The sequence below is a fragment of the Phyllosticta citribraziliensis genome, assembly GCF_038025025.1.
Source record: "Phyllosticta citribraziliensis strain CPC 17464 chromosome Unknown J3D65scaffold_2, whole genome shotgun sequence".
In the NCBI taxonomy this organism is placed as follows: Eukaryota; Fungi; Ascomycota; class Dothideomycetes; order Botryosphaeriales; family Phyllostictaceae; genus Phyllosticta; species Phyllosticta citribraziliensis.
The window spans coordinates 2,332,293-2,350,234 of NW_027117339.1; the positions used below are offsets into that span (position 1 = coordinate 2,332,293).

The 17,942-nt window shown below is 57.1% G+C and overlaps 3 protein-coding genes across 3 annotated transcripts; 1 reads left to right on the forward strand and 2 right to left on the reverse strand.

Annotated features, from left to right (window-relative positions):
* Positions 1 to 567: 567 nt before the first annotated feature.
* J3D65DRAFT_228153 (uncharacterized protein) lies at positions 568 to 5,975 on the reverse strand. Its single transcript, XM_066794650.1, has 3 exons — positions 1,713 to 5,975; positions 1,513 to 1,662; positions 568 to 1,465 (listed from the first exon to the last, which is right to left on the reverse strand). Exons 1-3 carry the CDS (start codon positions 5,881 to 5,883, stop codon positions 939 to 941), a joined length of 4,848 nt encoding a protein of 1,615 aa, XP_066659063.1. The 5' UTR covers positions 5,884 to 5,975; the 3' UTR covers positions 568 to 938.
* Positions 5,976 to 10,415: 4,440 nt separating this feature from the next.
* J3D65DRAFT_547182 (uncharacterized protein) lies at positions 10,416 to 12,557 on the reverse strand (the record flags this gene model as incomplete). Its single annotated transcript, XM_066796853.1, has 2 exons — positions 10,416 to 10,737; positions 10,846 to 12,557. Coding segments are annotated over 2 exons (2,034 nt in total), but the record flags the coding sequence as incomplete, so codon positions are not given.
* Positions 12,558 to 13,923: 1,366 nt separating this feature from the next.
* On the forward strand, positions 13,924 to 17,159 carry J3D65DRAFT_228205 (uncharacterized protein). Its single transcript, XM_066794652.1, has one exon. It carries the CDS (start codon positions 14,235 to 14,237, stop codon positions 16,824 to 16,826), a length of 2,592 nt encoding a protein of 863 aa, XP_066659065.1. The 5' UTR covers positions 13,924 to 14,234; the 3' UTR covers positions 16,827 to 17,159.
* Positions 17,160 to 17,942: the final 783 nt, after the last annotated feature.

Below are 17,942 nucleotides of genomic sequence, written 5' to 3' on the forward strand. Positions count from 1 at the left end.
GCAAGAAACGCGAAGCGAGCGAGGCAGACAGCAGTCGGTCACTGGATCCGCCTGTCCGCCTGAACAATGTCGAGACAAAGATGACAGATGCCACATCCCGCCAAATGCCTCGCGTAACGATTTCTCAAATCGAAATCAAAATCAAATCAGAGCAAAGCGAAACAACGGGAGCGTCGCCAAAAGGAAACCGAGGCTAGCTGGAACAGGCAAGCTCACTCGGAGTAGTTTGTCTTTGGCCATGAACAGGGGCCGAGAGGGAGAGGCGAAGTTGCAGTCTGATTGTACATCAAATGATGCCACAGCTACGAAGGCTACAACTGCTGGCCGTTGCGCTCGAGATGACACTTCGTACACGTGTAATGAAAGGGTATAGACGATCTTCAGGGGGGGAACAGGAGAAAAGTGTCGAGGTGGAATACAGCTACCTGAACGGGCTGGCTGACTGGCTGGCTGGCTAGATTCTCGACAAACACAAGGAAAGACATGGACCTTTTGCAACCTGTTATGAGAAAAAACACTCGCTCCCTAAAAGCAAACTAAAGCCACCCTGATCCGGACGAAAACCCGTGCAAAAAATGCATCAAACAAGAAAGGAAAAAACGATTAAGACTACGAATACAAAAAAGGGCATGTTCCATGTTTCCCATGTGCTCCTTGGTGTGCAAATGGTGGTGTCGTAAAATGATATGCCTCTTTGCTAAGAAGATGATAATTCCGTGCGTCGTCGACAAAAAGAAAGGGGGAAGGTGATGCAGAGATCCATCTGGGTATAGCCGTATGCTGAGAAGACGAACTGCCAAAACGCATTAAAAAGAAGATAAACGCACTGCGAAGTCTTGCAAAAAGCCAACGACCATGAGAAGAGTGTGAAAAAGCAAAGGGCGATCCTCCGGCAAGGGTCCCCACGAGAATTGAAAAATGAAATGTTCAAAGAGCAATCATCCGGGATACTCGTAGCCGCCTTCTTCAGCAACGACTGGAGTGTCTTCTCTGAGTCGTTGCCTGCTGTTCTTCTTTGGCGCACCACTCAGACCCATGAGAAGCATGCTACTCTCCCTTCTCCTTGTCTTTGCGTCTCTCGCACCGCCGCTCGAGCTCATAGTGTTGTTCCTCAGGTTGTAGTGGGCAGCATCCGAACCACCATCAGCCGAGACGGCCCCACCGTTCAGAGTCCGCGAATCGTAGTCATGGCTCATCGTCAAGCGTCCCAAGCCCTGGCCTTGTTGTGCTTGCTTTTGGGGTGGAGAGAAGGACGCATGGGTGGGAGTCATGGCAGCCGTGTCGGAAAAGGTGCGCAGACGGGGAGAGCGGACAGCATCCGGCATCTTACTGTTGGGCACCGTAATTTCTCTCGTGTGTGGCTGGCTTTCCTCTCTGGGAGCGCCGAAAATCTGATCGTAATCGTTGATGAAGAAGGATATCAAAGGCCCAGGAATGTTCAGAGTCGGCGAGAAGACGATTCCAACTGTACCTTGTTAGTTTACCACGTGGAAAAGAAGATGTATTGCTCACCATTTCGAATGTTCATCTTGTTGACATCAGCATTGTTGATGATGTCAATCAAGAATGAGGAAAGCGCCCTCAGAATGTCGTAGTTGCACGGCGGCAATTTGTGCACAAGCGCATTGAAGGTGTCGAGCTTTTGCGATCGCTGATTCAAATCTGTATGCTGTGAGTATTGGTCCAAAAGATGTGGCACCGAATCAACTTACCCAGGACTCTGAGGAACTCGACGTGCAGTTCTCTCGTGAGGATCGAAGTAGGAAGATCGCGCAAGTACGATTTAAGTAGCGACGCAACGGCGTGCACGTCGTAATATTCACCCTCGAGCAGCTTGATGTCGCCCTCGGTGTTGAAGCGGTCCCTTAGCGCCCGAATCACAAGGTTTGATCCGCTCAGTCGGAAGATGCCCTCTTCGCGATGCGCATTCTTAGCCTTGAGGTATTCCAGACAGCGGTACACGACGGCCGGGAGAAGAATGTCAACGCCGGCGGGCTGGGTGTATTGCACGGCTTCGGCCAGTGGGATGCCCCAGACAGGGCGGACAGAGGGAGGAGTTTCTCTCTGCGGCATGACGGCGGTGTTGTTGTGGTGGGTTGAGGGTGCAAGGTCAGTCGAAGCCCTCGCCCGGTAGGTTGCGAAACCAAATATGCTGCGCTTCTTGTCCTTTATAGGCGTTTGCGCCGGCATAGCCTTGTTTCCCCAAAGTTCGGCGTTTTCGATTTTCATGCCGTTGGTCGGAGCGGAGATCATGCGGTGGTCATGAGGAACGGAATTGAGCGAGGGCGACGGCATTTCGCTGAGTCCTGGCACTTTCATTGGGGCGTCAGCTGCAACCATGTCCTCGTAGCTGACACCTTGCACTGCGGGCGCCGTGTCGCGTTGTTCCGGTGTTGGCGTGGGACTCTCGAATCCTCGACTCTCGGCCAGAGAAGTGGGACTTTGTTTGCCTGTTGGTTGCGACACTTCAAACTCTTCTTCGTGCACAAAGTCTTGCGTTTGCTCAGCTGGACGTGACTGATCAGATTCGTTGGTGGCAGAGGCGGGGGCGGCGGCGGGTTTGGGTGGCTCTGGCGGTCGGGGGTTTGGATCAACGTAGCGCAAGAGCGCTTCAATCCACGCGTCTCTCTCGTCGTCACTTTCGGCGCACAGAATGTGGGACACTTTCGTAGATGGATCCTTTTTCTTGGGCTCCAGAATTAGGAACGCGTGCCTCATGTCGTCATCCTGTGGATTGCCCTTGTTTCGCGGGGTCTGTCGACCAATCTGTGCGTACTGGATTTTGATGGAACCAAGGAGTGGTCCACCGGGGGATTCATAATAGCGGAAATCCGAGCTTTCCAGAACGAAATAACGGGCTTTCCAGCCGCCAAAATTCTTTCCCTTTTTGGTCAAGTATCCCTCCTTGGTCACTTTTTCTGGGGACTGGGACAAGTGTCGTGGAGACGAAAGCGCGCTAGGCTTGGGCGTATCCTCTTCGGCCCCAAAGGCATCGCTGGAGAAGAATTCGCAAATGACAAGCGCTGCTCGTTCACCCATCGGAGTGTCCAGGAGTTTGTCGAAATAACCGTTCAATGCAGCCCTGCGAGCGTCCATTTTGGAAGGAGCGTGACCACTGAAAAGACTGCGGTCGGGAAGTTGGCCGGTGAATTCGCAAAGCTTTTTGACTTGTGAGTCGAGAATCGGTAGTGAGTTTAGTGTCTTTTCGACTCTCCAAAGCCGCTTTTCGCTTGATCGCGAGTGGATTGACAAGAGGAAAACAGGGTCTTCGTCAATCAAACCAGCAGCCATGACGCTCAACCGGGAAGGGCGCAAGCGAGAGCTAAACACCTTGACTTGGATTAGTGGGAGGGCATTAGGCGGCAAAAGGAGGTTAGGGTATTGGTCTGAAACAAGCTCTCGACTGATCCCGTCTGGGGCTTGCTGTTCCGACTCGGATCCGCTGCCACTGCCCCTCTTGTCCGACTCTGAATTTGAGATTGAGGACGATGGCGGATTTTGCCGGTCGTGTTCGTTTGGGCTCGCCGCTTGTTCCTGGTGAGGCTGCAACGGCTGCTCGACGCGCGAATGGTGTGGTGACGCGACCGACTGCGGCGGCAGCACCGCAGGTAGAGCATCACGAGGTGGGCGTGGTGACAAAGGCAAACCGCCTGCACCACGCGGCGACAATGCAGGCGAAGAGAGGTAGTCCGACTTTGGTTGGCGTGGGAAGGGTGCTCCTGGCGGACGGTCGCCTGGACGTGGACTGACAGGCAAACCCGGACTCATGAGAGGAGGTGAAACGACGCGCTGGGTTGCGGAGCCATCAGAGTGGGCTGGGCTCAGCAAAGCGTTGATGGAACCAGGAGCTTGGGCGAGGCGCGGGGAGCTGGGAAGTCCCGTCCCGCTAGAAGCCAAGGCCTTTGGAGATGGAATTCCATCGGCGCGCTGGTGGTCTTTGCTCTGACTTTGACTCTTGCTCTTACTTTTGCTCTTGTTTGACTGGCTGCGAGCCTCTGCCTCCTTTTTTGCCAAATACTCCCTTTGCAAGTCATCATCCTCGCGCGTCTTCTTTCGCCCGCGAGAAAAGACGCCCATGTCCTCAACGTCCAAGTTCAAAACTTCCTCGTAGTCGGAATCGGATTCTTCGTCTTCACTCCGAGGGTTGCTGGGACGCTGGGTCTGGAAGAGGTTGAGCGGAGCAGGTGGTGCTTTTCGGTGCGAGCGCTCCTCGGTGGGGCTTGAGAATTCCGTCGAACTGACTGATGGAGTGGCGGACGTGAAAGAAAGAGCAGGGGCCTTGTTGGGCGTTTGCAGCGAAGCATCCGACACTGTTGTCTTGGGAGAAACCGCATCGTCCGCCTGGCTTCGAGAACTTGCAGCTTCGTCTCTGAGCTGAAGATGTCGGAGCTTGGGGAGGGCCTGAGGGGCCGCAGGTCCAGGCGCCCCGTTCCGTTTCTCTGGAACCGAGACATTTTCACCGGCTTTGGAATTCGATGGCGACGGTCCACGGTTGACTTGGTCAGGTTGGGGCTTGGTCGGTGCCGATTCAGCAGGCTGGCCGGATGTCCACTGAGACGGAATCGATTGCGAACGGCCGACTTGAGACTGCTGTATTGTCGGCGTCTGCTCCTCTGAGAGATTGCGGCCAAGAGCCCGGACACTGGTCGGGACCATGTCATTTCCACTGCTCTTTCGACTGCTCGTCGCAGTGTCTTGAAGTTCACTCAGCGCTGGCGACGAGCTCGTCTCCCGGTTTAGAGCCTCGTCGATCTTGGAAACGTTGGCCGGCAACGGAGTCGCCTGAGAAAGGTTCTCCTTGAGCTTTCTGCGATAACGCTCCCTATCCTTGAGCGCTCTCTCCAGATCCTTGTTCAAGCCGACCACCATGTCCTTTTGCTTCGTCACGATGCGCCAAAGTTGTTGGTTGTGGTTTTCCAGGCTTTGCTTCTCCTTCCACATGGTGTATAGTGCTGCTTCGGCAGAGCCTGCAGACTGTATCAGGCCCGCAAAGTCTGGTGGCTGAGCAGCGGCGGGGTCTTGGGCCTTGTACGCGTGCGGTCCCACGGGGGCCCTGGGGTTTGCCTGTGAGGCTGTGGAGGATATGGACGAGACGGCCGAGTCGATGGACGTGTTGCGCGGCATGGCGGCTCGAAAGTCGGGCAGATTTGCTGGCGGCTTCGCGGCGGCGGGCATCATGGTGGTAGGGGTCGCCGGAGGCGACAGACGGGATGCGTGGAGGGCGCCAGGGAGAAAGCGAAGCTGCGCATAAGAGTATGGCCTGGATGAGTAGAGGGCAGCAGGGCCCTTGTCGGGAAGCGACGACTGCAGGCGAGGAGCGGTGGAAGCAAGTTGGTGGGCCTCGATATTTGGCGAGTCGTCGCGGGGGAAATGCCCAGGACCAGCGGCTAGCAGGCCATCCAACACGTTGTGCGGCGAGCGTGGAGAGGTTGGATTGGCCAGGTCCGGGAATGAATCAGCGTTGCGCTCGGGGCGCGATCGCTGGAGCTCGGGGCCTTCGTCGACGGTGTTGTTGTCGTCGTGGTCGTCTTGGTCGACGTCGACGGGTTGGCCGCTGGCAAAGGCGCCCGAGAAGGAGAATTGGCGGGGAGAGAAGGAGCGATGTAGAGGACTGGTGGGAGTTGGCCTGGGCCGAGAGTGGCCGGGGTCTGCCTGCTGCCGTTGCGGATGGGGATGGGGCCTGTGGGAGAATCGGGGTTGATTGGCAGAAAAGTCGCGGTCGGTAGGCGAGGGTTCCGGAGAGTCGCGCAGAGGGTGCAAGCCTGAAGAAGGAGAGGAGTGGTAGGACGGCGGTGGAAAGGTGGCGGTTATGGGGGTGTTGAGCGGAAGAGGGCATCGTGCGGCATAATGGCCAGGATGAGGGTCATGGCGAGCCTGCACCATGTCGGACTCTCACGGGGTGCTGAGGTGGTGGCTAGACTCGCAGGGTGTAGGGCCGGATCAGGAATGTGGTGCGGCTTTGGCGGGAAAGGATGTGAGGTTGCAGGATGGTTGGCGGTTAGAATGATCAGCACGACTTGATACGGCCGGGGCCGCTAGAGGGTAGGTGGAACGCTGCTGATTCCCGGATGCCAACAGGAGGGACGGGACGAGCAGGAGGTGAAGGGGGGGAAAAGAAAAGAAAAGGGAACGTGAGGGAAAAGGAGAGGAGAGGAGAGCATGGCATGGCAGAGGGGAGGGGAGGGGAGAGGAGAGGAGAGGAGAGGGAGCAAATGATGCGGCTTGGGAAGCTGGTGGGCTAGAGGGCGCCACGAATTGGGGTCGTGGTGAGAGGAGCGGCCTATGGCATGGCCGTGGGAGCTGGCGGCGGCCCTGGCCCAATGCACGCGACGGCTACGGGACGTCTGGGCAGGGACGGGCTATCACCATCTAACGGCCTCAGAGCCAATCTACGCTTTCGGGCCGCCCTCTACCGCAGGTACGACGACCTCACCGCGCTTCGCTCGCCAACCGTCAAAAACGTCGCGCCAGGATCCCCGTCACCTCGACTTCACCTCGACTTCACCTCGTCCTCACCGCTACATTTCTCTGCTCCGCCTGACCTGATGGCCTTTTCCCTCTCGTACTTACACTTTGCCCACCGTCGTCATCTCACTGGCCGCAGCAGCCCCTCTGACCACGCCCGGCGCCAAACCCTAAATCACTGCTTTTCTTTTCTTTTTCTTTTTTTTTTCTTTTTCTTTTTCCTTTTCTTCTTCTTCTCCCTGCCATGTCCATGTCTGATTGCTCCACCCGCAATCTTCACGGTCCGCTCCACCACAACCGGAACCCTCTGATCGCCGAGAGCACGAGTGGCTGCCGTGCTGATCCACACCCCACCTTCTGCACCCTCTCTTTGTGCCCTCCTCTGCTCTCCTCTCCACGACACGATGCACCCTGACCTGACTCAGTCATCATATGTATCCCTACGCAAACCTGACATCCATCCTCCTGTCCCTCTCTCAGGTCACCAAAATAGACGCCGTCTTACCACTGCACCTCAGCTCGCCATGGCGACCACGCGCCACCGCAGCCACAGCTCACTCACTCCTCACTTCCCGTCCCTCCCTCTGCTGCACCCTCTGCTGCAAACTACTGCGAGGTACTACATGTGCACCCTGCATCAAGATCGACGTCTCCACATCTCGCTCCCTTCACTCCACCCAGTAGTCAAGCCCGCCACATACTGGCCAGCCCGATTCTGCCCGTCTCTCCTTCGTTATCCCCGCGGTGATTTGTTGCACCCATTTCATTATCCGCACCACCCGCCGTCTATGTTTCTACTGTCTACTCTCTGCATGCATACTGCCTAGGTACCGCCGTGCAGATATCAAAGGCCGACGGACGGCACACACAACAGCCTGCCTCACATCATCTCCCTCAACATCATCATCGTCGATATACCGAATCAAACACGTTGAATAATAAGCCACTCCAGCTCCCGCCTGCAAATCACCATCAGCTCGTCAGTGGACGGGTCGGCATACGTTTCTTGCTCCTGCTCGCTCGCTTCCCACCGACCAGGCGTGCGCGTGCGCGTCCTCCTCCTTGATCAGTCCACCCGCTCGCTCGCTCGCTCGCTCGGCAATTCAGAGACATGGGCAGGGGGAAGTGTTTACAGTGGATCCCCAGACGGCCGACGACGCATGAATGATGTACAAAAAGTCTTCCCGCCGGGCCTCGCTAGGCATTTGCCGGCCGGCCGGTCAGCAGTTCGGTTGCAATGTATGGCGGTGCTTGCGCTCTCTTGTTCTTTTGTTGTTGCTCGTGCGATTAGTTGGCTTTTTTTGCTCTCGATCTTGCTCCGTTCTTCTTCTCTCTTTCTCTCACAGACACACGCGAACTATCGCACGACATGTCCTGAGACTAGGCGGAGAGACGGTCTTTTCGGGACAGCATGCTCCGCATGTCCGTCCGTCCGTCCGTCCATCTGTCGTCCCAGTGAAGCGGAGAGAGCGAATACGCCCGCGCGCTTGGCTGCTTGCTTGGTTGCTTGATTGCTTTGCTCGCTCGCCCTCTCACACGCGAGCTGTGTGCCTGAGGCTCTAGTCAAACCGGCTGATTGTCAACGGGCCTCGCCAACTCCCGTCGGGAACCCGGCCAAGCGCCTGCCTACACACCTGCCTACAGTAGTCAGAGGCGGATAAATGTGTATACCACGTACATGCACATACACATACATCTCGGCAGGCATCCGTGAGTGGTGCGTGGTGCCTAGCAGGATACCTTTCTCAGAGCAGCACCACGCGTATCAGGCTCTCCCCTCTCACAATGCCTACCTCGGACCAATCTTCCATGCCATAATGCCATGTCCGGCGATGCCGCGCCCACCATGGCATTCGCTCCGCACCACCGGAATCCCGGATCGGACACGAAGAAACCCAAGACGAAGCAGAGGCTCTGTCTACCTGACCAGGACCACGCAAGCGCTCTCGTGTTTGCACGGCCATCATGGTCAGTCAGGGGGGGCAAGACAGGAAGAGAAAAAGGTTAAATAAACTCCGTGTGTACCTACCCACATACCCTAGCACAAGCACCGTGGCGACGACGACGGGCCTTGCAGATACACGCACCCACACACATGCCTACCCACCCATCATTTTACCTTGCCTAGACAGTCGATCGCAGGGGAGGCCACTGTATGGCATGCCAGGCACACGCATGTCGCTGCTGACTGGCATCTTTCTCCTCCCAATAGAATCGACTGCACTTATCAGCGGCGTGACGTAGCCCACGAGGCCGCAGCACTTGGCGCTCGCGAGCAAAGCCTACAATGTGAGACTTTCGCTGCTTGAAGATATCCGGCCACATGGGCTCTAGTAGGTGGACGGACGGATGCATGGAGATTGGCAAAACCGACTTGTCTTCCATGCCCGACGTTTTCTGTCTGCGTTGATTTATAGACGCAGCCTACTTGAATTTAATGGGTACAGCTGTGGGTGTGAACTGAGTGGATGAGAAGAGCGGCTTTGGATTGACTGGAGGTGGAAGACCCTGGCCAGGGGAGCAGGGTGACACTCTCTCCACATTGCCCGACTTTGCCATCAAACACCATGTCAAAGCCAAGGAAAGCAAAGTAGGTCAACCCACCGGTCTAGGAATAACAGAGAGGATCCAGGTATCAACGTCTCCAATCAACGATGCTAGGTACGAGACCGAATCATCACCAACCCTCGGCATGGCCCCTCTCTCGAGACACGTCTCGACCCCCTGACAACCTTCCACAAAACCCATGCCATGCGGCCACTTTAATCATCCTCGTCAGTCTGATCAGCTTGTCCGCCAAACACAACGACGTCCCCAAGCGCCAGTGCATCGCCGCCATCCACGGCCGGGACGCCGCTGTCGCCGCCGTGCAACAAGCCGTCACCACCACCACCACTCCTCGGGCCCATGGTGGCGCGCGGGAGGCGATACACCAACATGCTTGCAGAACCAGCCACACCGCCAGTACTGGAGTCGCCATCACCATCGCTGGGGCCCGCGAAGATGTCTGTGCCGTCAAAGGTACCGTTTTCGCCGCCGCTACTACCGCGTCCCGGGTCGTCGGGTTCTCCTTCAAAGTACAAGTACGCACCAGACACGGTAGCAGGACCGAAGTAATCAAAGCGGAGAGGGGAGTCTTGTCGGTCGTCTTCGCTAACATCGTCAACATGGCCTGCCTCGTCATCGACGTCGGCGTCGTCGGTGGAGTACTCGTCGTCCCACCACTCGGGCGGCTCCGCTCCGTCGACATCTTCAACATGGCGGAGTAGGTTGGCAAGGTCGGCGTCTATGATGCGGCCGTCGCGACAAGCGGCGCATCTCTTGATTCCGTCGTCAAGTTGGCCATTTCGAGCCTTTGAGGGCCCTCCAAACCGGCGCTGCTCTCCGTCGACGTCACCAGGCGTTGTGTCTTGTGCCCTCTTTGTCGCAGATGGGATGCTCCAGCTCTCGGCCTTGCCGTCTGCACTGATGGCCCATACGGTGAGCTCTGGGCTCTCGTTAACCGCGAGGTCAACCACATTGTCGACGTGTCCAAGCAGCGTGCCATGCATCGCGAGCGGCCATGGTGCCTCGGTCGGCGTCACCCCAGACGCACTTGCAGTGGGCGTCCAGGGATGGGGGTATGGAGGCAGCGTGACGCCGCTAGGCTCTGCTTCCAAGGGGGTTTGTGGGGGCGTTGGCAGCGCTGACATGGATCGCAAGGACGAATGGGACGACGAGTCGTTGGCGAGCGACGTTGATTGGGGCCCTGGCAGCAGCGTTGACGATTCTGCATCCCACCACTCGCGCCACGTGTGCTGGCCTGCGCCAGTACTGCCGCATGAACCCTCGCACTGGCAAGACTCTGCGTCTGCGGCGGCGCCCGCGGCATAACTGCTGTGTCCATCTGCGCGTCTTCTGGCAGAGGCGCTGCACCCGTAGCTGCCGATGCCGCATTCGACTCGTCCTGTCTCTGTTCGGCTGGCCAGAAGCACGTCTGTGGGGACATTGTACAGCACAATTGCGGACCCGTACGCTGCTGCAATCCGTGCCCCCATCTCCAACGCTGCCCCCACGGCATACGCTGTTGGTGGAAGCAGCTCAGGCGCAAAGAAGCTGGGGACAGCTGTTGCAGGTGGAATGAACCGGACTTTGCGCAACAGCTTGACACCTCCACCAAGCGGGGCGTCGGAGCCTAGATACAGTGCTGAGCTTATGGGATCCGTAAAGAGGTGATGATACCCGTCTGAAAGCGGGACTGCGCGGTAATGGTCGGTGGACGGCACGGCGGAGCTCAACGACGCTGGAGAGGTCGGACTGAAAGGAGAGTTGGTAAACTCTCGGGAGCCAATAGAAACCCGGCCTCCTATGCCACTGCTGCCGCTGCCGACGCCCTGGTACCATCTGCGCTCGCGATCAACTGTTCGATAGTCCCATACCACTATGTTTGGAGAAGTCTCTGGGAAGAATCGCGAGCGGATTCCTTCACGGTCTTGCGGATGCGCTATGGAGCTAATTATGCGCAGCTTATGAGTAGAGTCCACACCTGGACGGGGATTGAGGAAGAAGAGAAAGTCGGAGGGAGCGCTCAGAGGGAACCATCGTTGCAAGTCTTGTCCTGTCTGCGCATCGATCCAGTGCAGCTCAATTCCGGAGCTACAGCCAAAAGCAACGCAGCGGCGCTGTGGGCAAATGGCGACTGAGCGCGGAGGGTCGTCTTCAGAGCAAAGATGGCGGTAGACGGTGTGAGGACCATTCTCCAAAGGCATCCGGCGGCTGGGAGTGATGTGATCACAGAACATTGTGTGCTTGTGCTTTTGTCGGCAGTGGCGGGCATTTTCCAAATGGTGAGGGTGCAAATTCCAAGTTTGATTGATAAGGTTGTCGTTGCGAGCCTGTGGATTGGTGGTTTCGTATAGGGTTGAGTTCATATCGCTGTTGCGGACATTGACAGTGTTGAACGTTTGAGACGTGGGTACGTGGCTAGTATTCTGGGAAACTGAAGTTGCTCGAGAGTCGAGAGGGTACAGACGGCTGGTGAAGAGCGATGGTCCGGTTGTCGAGCGATGGCCAGACGTGCTTTCAATATAGTCGCCAGGGGCAATGTTAGGTGCTTCACAATGGGCTGGTCCGAATTTGAGATCGCAGACCATACCCATCCGACCTTCCAAAAGGACTGCCATGGCAAATCGGTGTTCAGATGCATCCATGCTCATGGCCAGAGCCTTTCGAGGACAGACGACGTTTGTCAAGAGTTGAATGCCATCCCCTTCCAACGAGTATATGTAAATCATGCTTGCTTCAGCAATCATGAGATACTGGCCACAGATGCTGACAGCAAAGATCAGAGGAGGGCCAGTTTTTCGTCCTGTTCCAATGTAGCCATGGGAAAGCTCAGAGAAATCGACTTCTGTCGTCTTGACTAGCGCGCAAGCACCATCCGGCGGGCTCTTGTCCACACCGTTGCCTGTCCAGCCTGCGGAAAGCGCACACTGCCGGGCAAGGTGTCGGCTGAGCAACCATTCTTCCGAATAGCGAATGCTGGTCGCATGGGACCAGAGCTCTCCATGTGCCCCATACCACCAAGCTCCACGTTGTAACATGATTCGCAGGAGGTTTCGGTCTAAACTCGACAACATCCAGATGCGACAAGAGTGCCTTGCGGAGTTGAAGTCTCTGGGATGGAGGTGGGAGAAGACCTCCTGAATTACCTCTGCTGGGAGTCGAGAGACAGCCAAGTAAGCGAAGGAAGAGCTTTCAGGACTTGAGCCACGTTCAAAGTTGTCTTCAGTTCCCCCTTGTTGGTTTACTTCAGTCGAAGCAGCGAAGGTGTTCTCCAAGTCGTTGATATCTGTAGCAGAGCCATGGGACTGTTCCGAATGATCACGGACCAAAGATGGGCCATCTCCAGAATAGGACCAGAGCTGCTCTTGCGTTGCAGTTGACGCTCTTCGGACGCGAAAGTAGTCGTGTTCTGAGTCGGTCAACGACCACTGCGGAGAAGACTGATCAGGCGTGCTGGATGACAGATTTTGCAGATCTGGACCACTGAACAGGAAGCTCCTCGAACGCCCAAGGTCAACACCGTTCGAAGAGTGGCGCAATGCACTCATATCTAGAATCGAGCGAAGTGTTTCGTCGGGTTTTTCATGGTGGACAGCCAGAGACGCTAAGCGACTCCCATGGGTTACGTCATGCTGCACTGGAAAGTCGCATGTAGAGGAGAGCGATGGTACATCCAAAGGCGTGGTAGGTACATCAAACGTTGAGAACAGTTCATAGTTATCCGAAAAACAGAGACGCTTTTGGCGCGGTGTGGAGTCGGGGGTTGGTTCAAGGATTCCAACGAGCTGTTTCCTCGGACATGAAGAATCTCCAGCGGATTCCACATGCGTAGAGAAGGCGGGTACTTCGGGTATCGGATCATCGTCTGCGGATCTGCCTAGAAGTCTTTTGCGGTAAGCTGCAGGTGCGGGCTCGGAAAGAGAACCGGATTCAAGAATCGGACTGGGACTTCGAGTCGGAGAAGCCGGGGCAGAGAAGGGCCCAGCAACCCCACGCGATAGAAAGATTGACGAAGACGTTTTGACGGATTTTCCGTGGTGTTGCTGTAGGGACAGGAATAAGGATAAGGGAGACACAAGGTTTACTCCGGCCGGCAAAGCAAAAGCCTAGGAGGGACAATTCAATAAAGACAGCGGGGCCAGCCGAGCCGTTGATGGTAGAATACGAGTTGAATCTGACGATCTAGGTGAATGTTGCTGGGAGGACGAGAGGGATGAATTGTTTTGACCTGTACGGGCTCAAGGATAGAAGGTAGACTTTGCGAGCAGGCAGCTAGAGCTCCTGCTTCGCGGATCCATGTTGGAGCAAGTGTCGCTCGCAACAGGCAAGAAGACAGCGACGGGTTCTTTTCGTTTTCGTAGACGGAGCCGAGTGCGTGGTCGGCCAGTTATTTTGCGAATGGAAGCAGGCACAACCCAGCTCGTGGTTGAGTACGAACGAGAACACAAGAGGCTTGATCGGAATATTGCGAAGGTGTGGCCTTTGCTTTTGGTGTTTCGAGGGGCGTCACGGCAGAAGCACGATGAAATCATTGGCTGGGGAGTCTGCATCGGAGGAGATGGAGCGAGCGCCATGGCGCTGCAGCTTCGACGGTGTTTCGCACACGTGAGAATTGTTGGCAGGTGAGGTGGTCAGCTTATCGGGCAGGTCATGTCGCGGTGAGAGGAGCGGAGGGAATGCGTGGCCGAGTGGGAGGCGGTGGCATGGCGCGTGGCCCCGCGAGGCACATGGACGGGGGAAGAAGGGGGCAAAAGGAAAATGGACAAAGAAAAAAGAAAAGGAAAAGTTCGGCTGAGCTTATTTCAAGGCCGTGTCGAGGCGGTGCTGGTGGCTGTGGCTTGCCGTGCTCTCACACCTCAGGCACCTAGGGTCGCGTAGGGTCCAGTGCGTCGACTGCACTGCACTGGCGTGCGGAGCGGCGCGACGACGATCGACCGCTCCACTGATCCTCTGACGTGTCGACCAACCTGCACCTCTTGCACTTCTTGGGCTCCGCCACACCTCTTTCAGTCACTTCAGTCCGGCGGGCAGCCCAATATCCAATTCCAAAACCCATTGTACCAGCATCTTCGCAGTCGATTGCCGCGGACCCGCTCCCCTTCCGCTTCGACCTCGCCCAATCACACCCCAACCTGCGCCTGCGTCTAGCCGCTCGTCCTGGCCTGACCTGAACTACCCCCCCGACCCGACACCTCTCCTGCTCCGCCCTCCAAGCACCTCCCACCATGAGCTCCAGGGACGAAGAGCCCGCCCGTCGCCGAAAGCATCGCCATTCCGACATCGACCCGTCGACCCGCTCCCGCGACAAGAATCCCGATCGAATCCGCTCCTCCAAGACCTCGCACAAGAAGCGCCCAAAATCAAAAGAGCGCCTCCACGACGACGCTGAGCGAAGTCGCCCTCGTTCGTCACGTTCCCACCAATCCCAACCAACCATGTCGCTCGTCCCAGAGCTTAACCGTCGCCCTGCCAAAGCTTCGCCCTACCCCGAGTTTTCAAAGGCACACAGCAAAGAGTCACTCGAGCCCGATGCTTCCAGACCCACAGCCAGAGCTCCCATCACGCCAGATCCAACCGATCTCGGAAGGAAGACGAGAGATGGCCGCGCTTCACCCCGCCCGCCTTCCACAGCAGCTCGCCATGCCGCTACCGCTCCCCCAAGCCCGCCCTTGACCGCCGACGAGCCCGACTTGAGGCGACGAGGTAGCGGAAACAGCATGCGGAGGTCTGGCGGCAGTGCTAGGTCTGGCAGGGAAAGTGGGAGGGCCAGCGCTGCTGGTCGACGCAGCGCAGACCCCGAGTCACAGCGGGAAGCAGCCACCAAGACTTCACATTCTAGCCTGCGCAAAGCTACCGCCGTTGACGAAGAGTCGGAAATATCTGGCAGCTCGAAACCCAGCACAGCTGTGCGTGCAAAGGGCGCAAGGTCATCAAATGTGACCCGATCCGCTACCGATTCGAACGCTACGTCCATCGCCCCAGACCCTCCGCGGGTCCGCAAAGCCAGCAACTCCTCTCCGTCAGTTGTAGACTCTTCTCCGCGCACTCCGAACTCGACACAACAAATTTATTCGTCCCCGGAGATGTGCCAAAAAGGCACCCCCATGGTCGAAGTATTCGCAAGTCCTGCGTCCCGAATGTCTGAACAATTTGGCAACAACGCCGCGCCGCCGCCCCCTCCTCCGCCGCCAATGATGCCCCCGGATATCCCTAGAGTCGACTATCTCTTGAACAACGGGGGACTCGCCCACACAGTGCCCAGGGCCCTTGTCGCGGCCTCCGAACATTCTTCCCCCAATGGCGTCAGGCCCCCACCATCAGAAACAGTGCAACACATCTTTGCCCCCTTTCGAAATCTACTGGATGATTACACCCAAGTAATGTCTAAGAGCGGCTCAATCGCCGTTGCCACAGGATACCGCTCCGTGGCGCGGAGACTATTGGACAGACTCGAAGCCGTATTCGCTCGTAATATATCCTCGGAAACGTGCCGCTGTGTCATGTGCTGCGCCAATCTCGATCTGCACGCACCCACGGAAGAGGACACGGGAGTCAGTTGGGGAGAAATATTGGAGTTCGTTTCTGGTCGGCGAGAACTGCCTGCGTGGCCACCATTTTGCATCGAGACAGACTCGGCAGGTCTCGGCATATCAGGCATGAGCCAGGCTGCTCCAATGCAGAAGCTGGACATTGATGTTCCGGATGAATACCGCGAGCATTACATCAAACAGAGCAAGAAGACGAAGCAGGCTGTACAAAGCTGGCTCGCCAGCCAGCCCCATTTTCCTTCAAGTCCTCCGCAAGCTGTCGATGATGAGACGCTCACATTCGCCATGGTCACACACTTGGACCCGGAGAAAAGGCCAATTTTCACCGCGCTTCTCCAGGGGAAAGCAACCATTGGTGGTTCTCGCGCAGGAACGCCTCTCAATGGGTCCAAGCCCAAGTCGGAGATTTTGACAAAGACCGCATTGGCACTTCAAAGGCTCTACCGCCTGGAAAGCGCTCCCAGAGACCCCGAATGCGCCATCTTCCTTCTGAATCATCCGGAGCTCCATGGCGTCCTGGCCACGATGGCTGCAATCAGTCAAGGAGAATGGGACATTCTGGTCTCGGGAAGATTCGACGGGTTCTTGTGGAGCGGTGCTGAAGGGCCCATCCCGCCACCTTCGTACGGAACGCCGTCCATTTCCGCCTCCCGCGGACCCTCCCGAGGACCAACAGCGACACCCCTGTCAAGGACCACGACGCCATTCAGTGCCGGTGCCCCATCTCGTGGGACCACGCCGTTTAGTCCAGGTGCCCGAAACGGAACCCCAGGCTTGGGCCCCGCGTTTGGACGCACCACGCCAGGAATACCAAGCTCCTTTGGAGCTCCGGTGCAAATGGACGAAGAGGTGGAAATCGCTACTTTGGCCGAGGTTGAGCGTGAAATATACCTGGGCATGGAAGCCCTGGAGGACGCGTTTGAAGCGCTGCACTGCAGAGCCGAGGTGGTCCGTCGGGCTCTTCGCGAACGAGGCGCTGGACTCGCCATTGCAGCTCAGGCTCGTCGTGGTTCCGAGGGTGTCGAGGTGAGGCTGGGTACGCCGGCTTCTAACGCCGGTGGATGGAACGGCCAAGGCTGGGACACGGAGACGGACGACGGCATCGACGATGGAGTTTCGGAGCTGGCACCCGACGACTCGGCCAGCAATATAAGCTACAACCGCAGACGGAGGGGTGGCAGACAAAAGGAGAGGAAGACGCCTGCTCCCGTGGTTGAGGAGGACGAGAGCGACTTTACAGCCGAAGTTGGCGGACGACGACGTCGGTGATTTCTTTGAGGGTTCGTTGTTGATCCAGGACATCAGCATGCATTGAATGCGAATCAGCAGGAGCATGGGTACCCTCGGTCGGTGTTTCGTTTTCTTCTTATTCTTGGGCTGGGAACATGGACAATTGGATCATCTACGAGAAGTTGAAGGGCAAAGAGCATTCGTGGTTAACTAGCTTTATATCCCGCGGCTCGGTCTCGAGGACCGAGTTTTGGCTGTCTGCAACTGGCTTGAAGTTCAGTCGAACGAGGATTTGGAGAAATGTAGTTTAGGTAGAAGCAGCGGTGGGTAATGGAACGCAGCAACGGTAGCATGCCGGCGCCTACAAAGAAGAGAAGCGCGGCGGAATGAATGAATGAATGAACGAATGGATTGTGCGACGGCAGTGGAAATGAACGAGGGATGACGGGTGAGACGGCGACGGGGCGAAAGATGGGTGGTTAGCGTGTCGACCGAATCAAACGGAGCGCAGTTGAGCGATGGCCATGAGACGCATCCAGTGGAAGGTGAAGCGCGCGTCTGTACGGCGTCTGTGTAGCAGCTGGGGCCAAAGAGGCTGGGCAGAGGAGAGGATGGAGAAAGGGACGGGAGTATATATGAAGTCGAGCATTCCGCCGTGGATAGACTTCCCGCACAGACGACGACGACGGCTCGGCACCTGCGCCCTCATCTGCACCACCCGTAGTTGGATGAGCGGGCTCGAGTAGGTAGACCCAACACCTTGCTTCCCAGGGCGACGATCCAATTCTTACCGGCTCCAGCTCCAGCTCCAGCTCCTCGTGGCCGACTCGACTCTTCACCTCGCTCGTGGCACCGCCCGTGGTCGTGGTCGTGTGCAGGGCAGGCGGCACAGCATAGTTGCGGCACACGAGGTGTTTGTTTATTTACATCATCCATCACCTCTGGACCAGACCAGGGTGCGCGCGCCCCCACCCCCTACCTCAGCGGACCCATCAATCATCATCCCCGCGCCGCGCCCACTCGACGAATTGCCGGAGACGTTGCTCTGTGCAAGGGCTGAGAGGCGGCACACGACGTGCGTGTGCGCGACAATCTATCTGCCCTACCCTTGCCCTCACCCGCCCGGCCAGGCAGGAAATATCAACACCCCACAGC

Excerpts from the sequence above, each read along its gene's own strand:
- J3D65DRAFT_228153 (XM_066794650.1), bottom strand. The coding sequence starts at position 5,883 with ATGGTGCAGGCTCGCCATGACCCTCATCCTGGCCATTATGCCGCACGA. Across the intron at positions 1,663-1,712 it reads CGAGTTCCTCAGAGTCCTGG|ATTTGAATCAGCGATCGCAA; the intron begins GTAAGTTGATTC and ends CACAGCATACAG. Across the intron at positions 1,466-1,512 it reads CAAGATGAACATTCGAAATG|TTGGAATCGTCTTCTCGCCG; the intron begins GTGAGCAATACA and ends AACAAGGTACAG.
- J3D65DRAFT_228205 (XM_066794652.1), top strand. The coding sequence starts at position 14,235 with ATGAGCTCCAGGGACGAAGAGCCCGCCCGTCGCCGAAAGCATCGCCAT.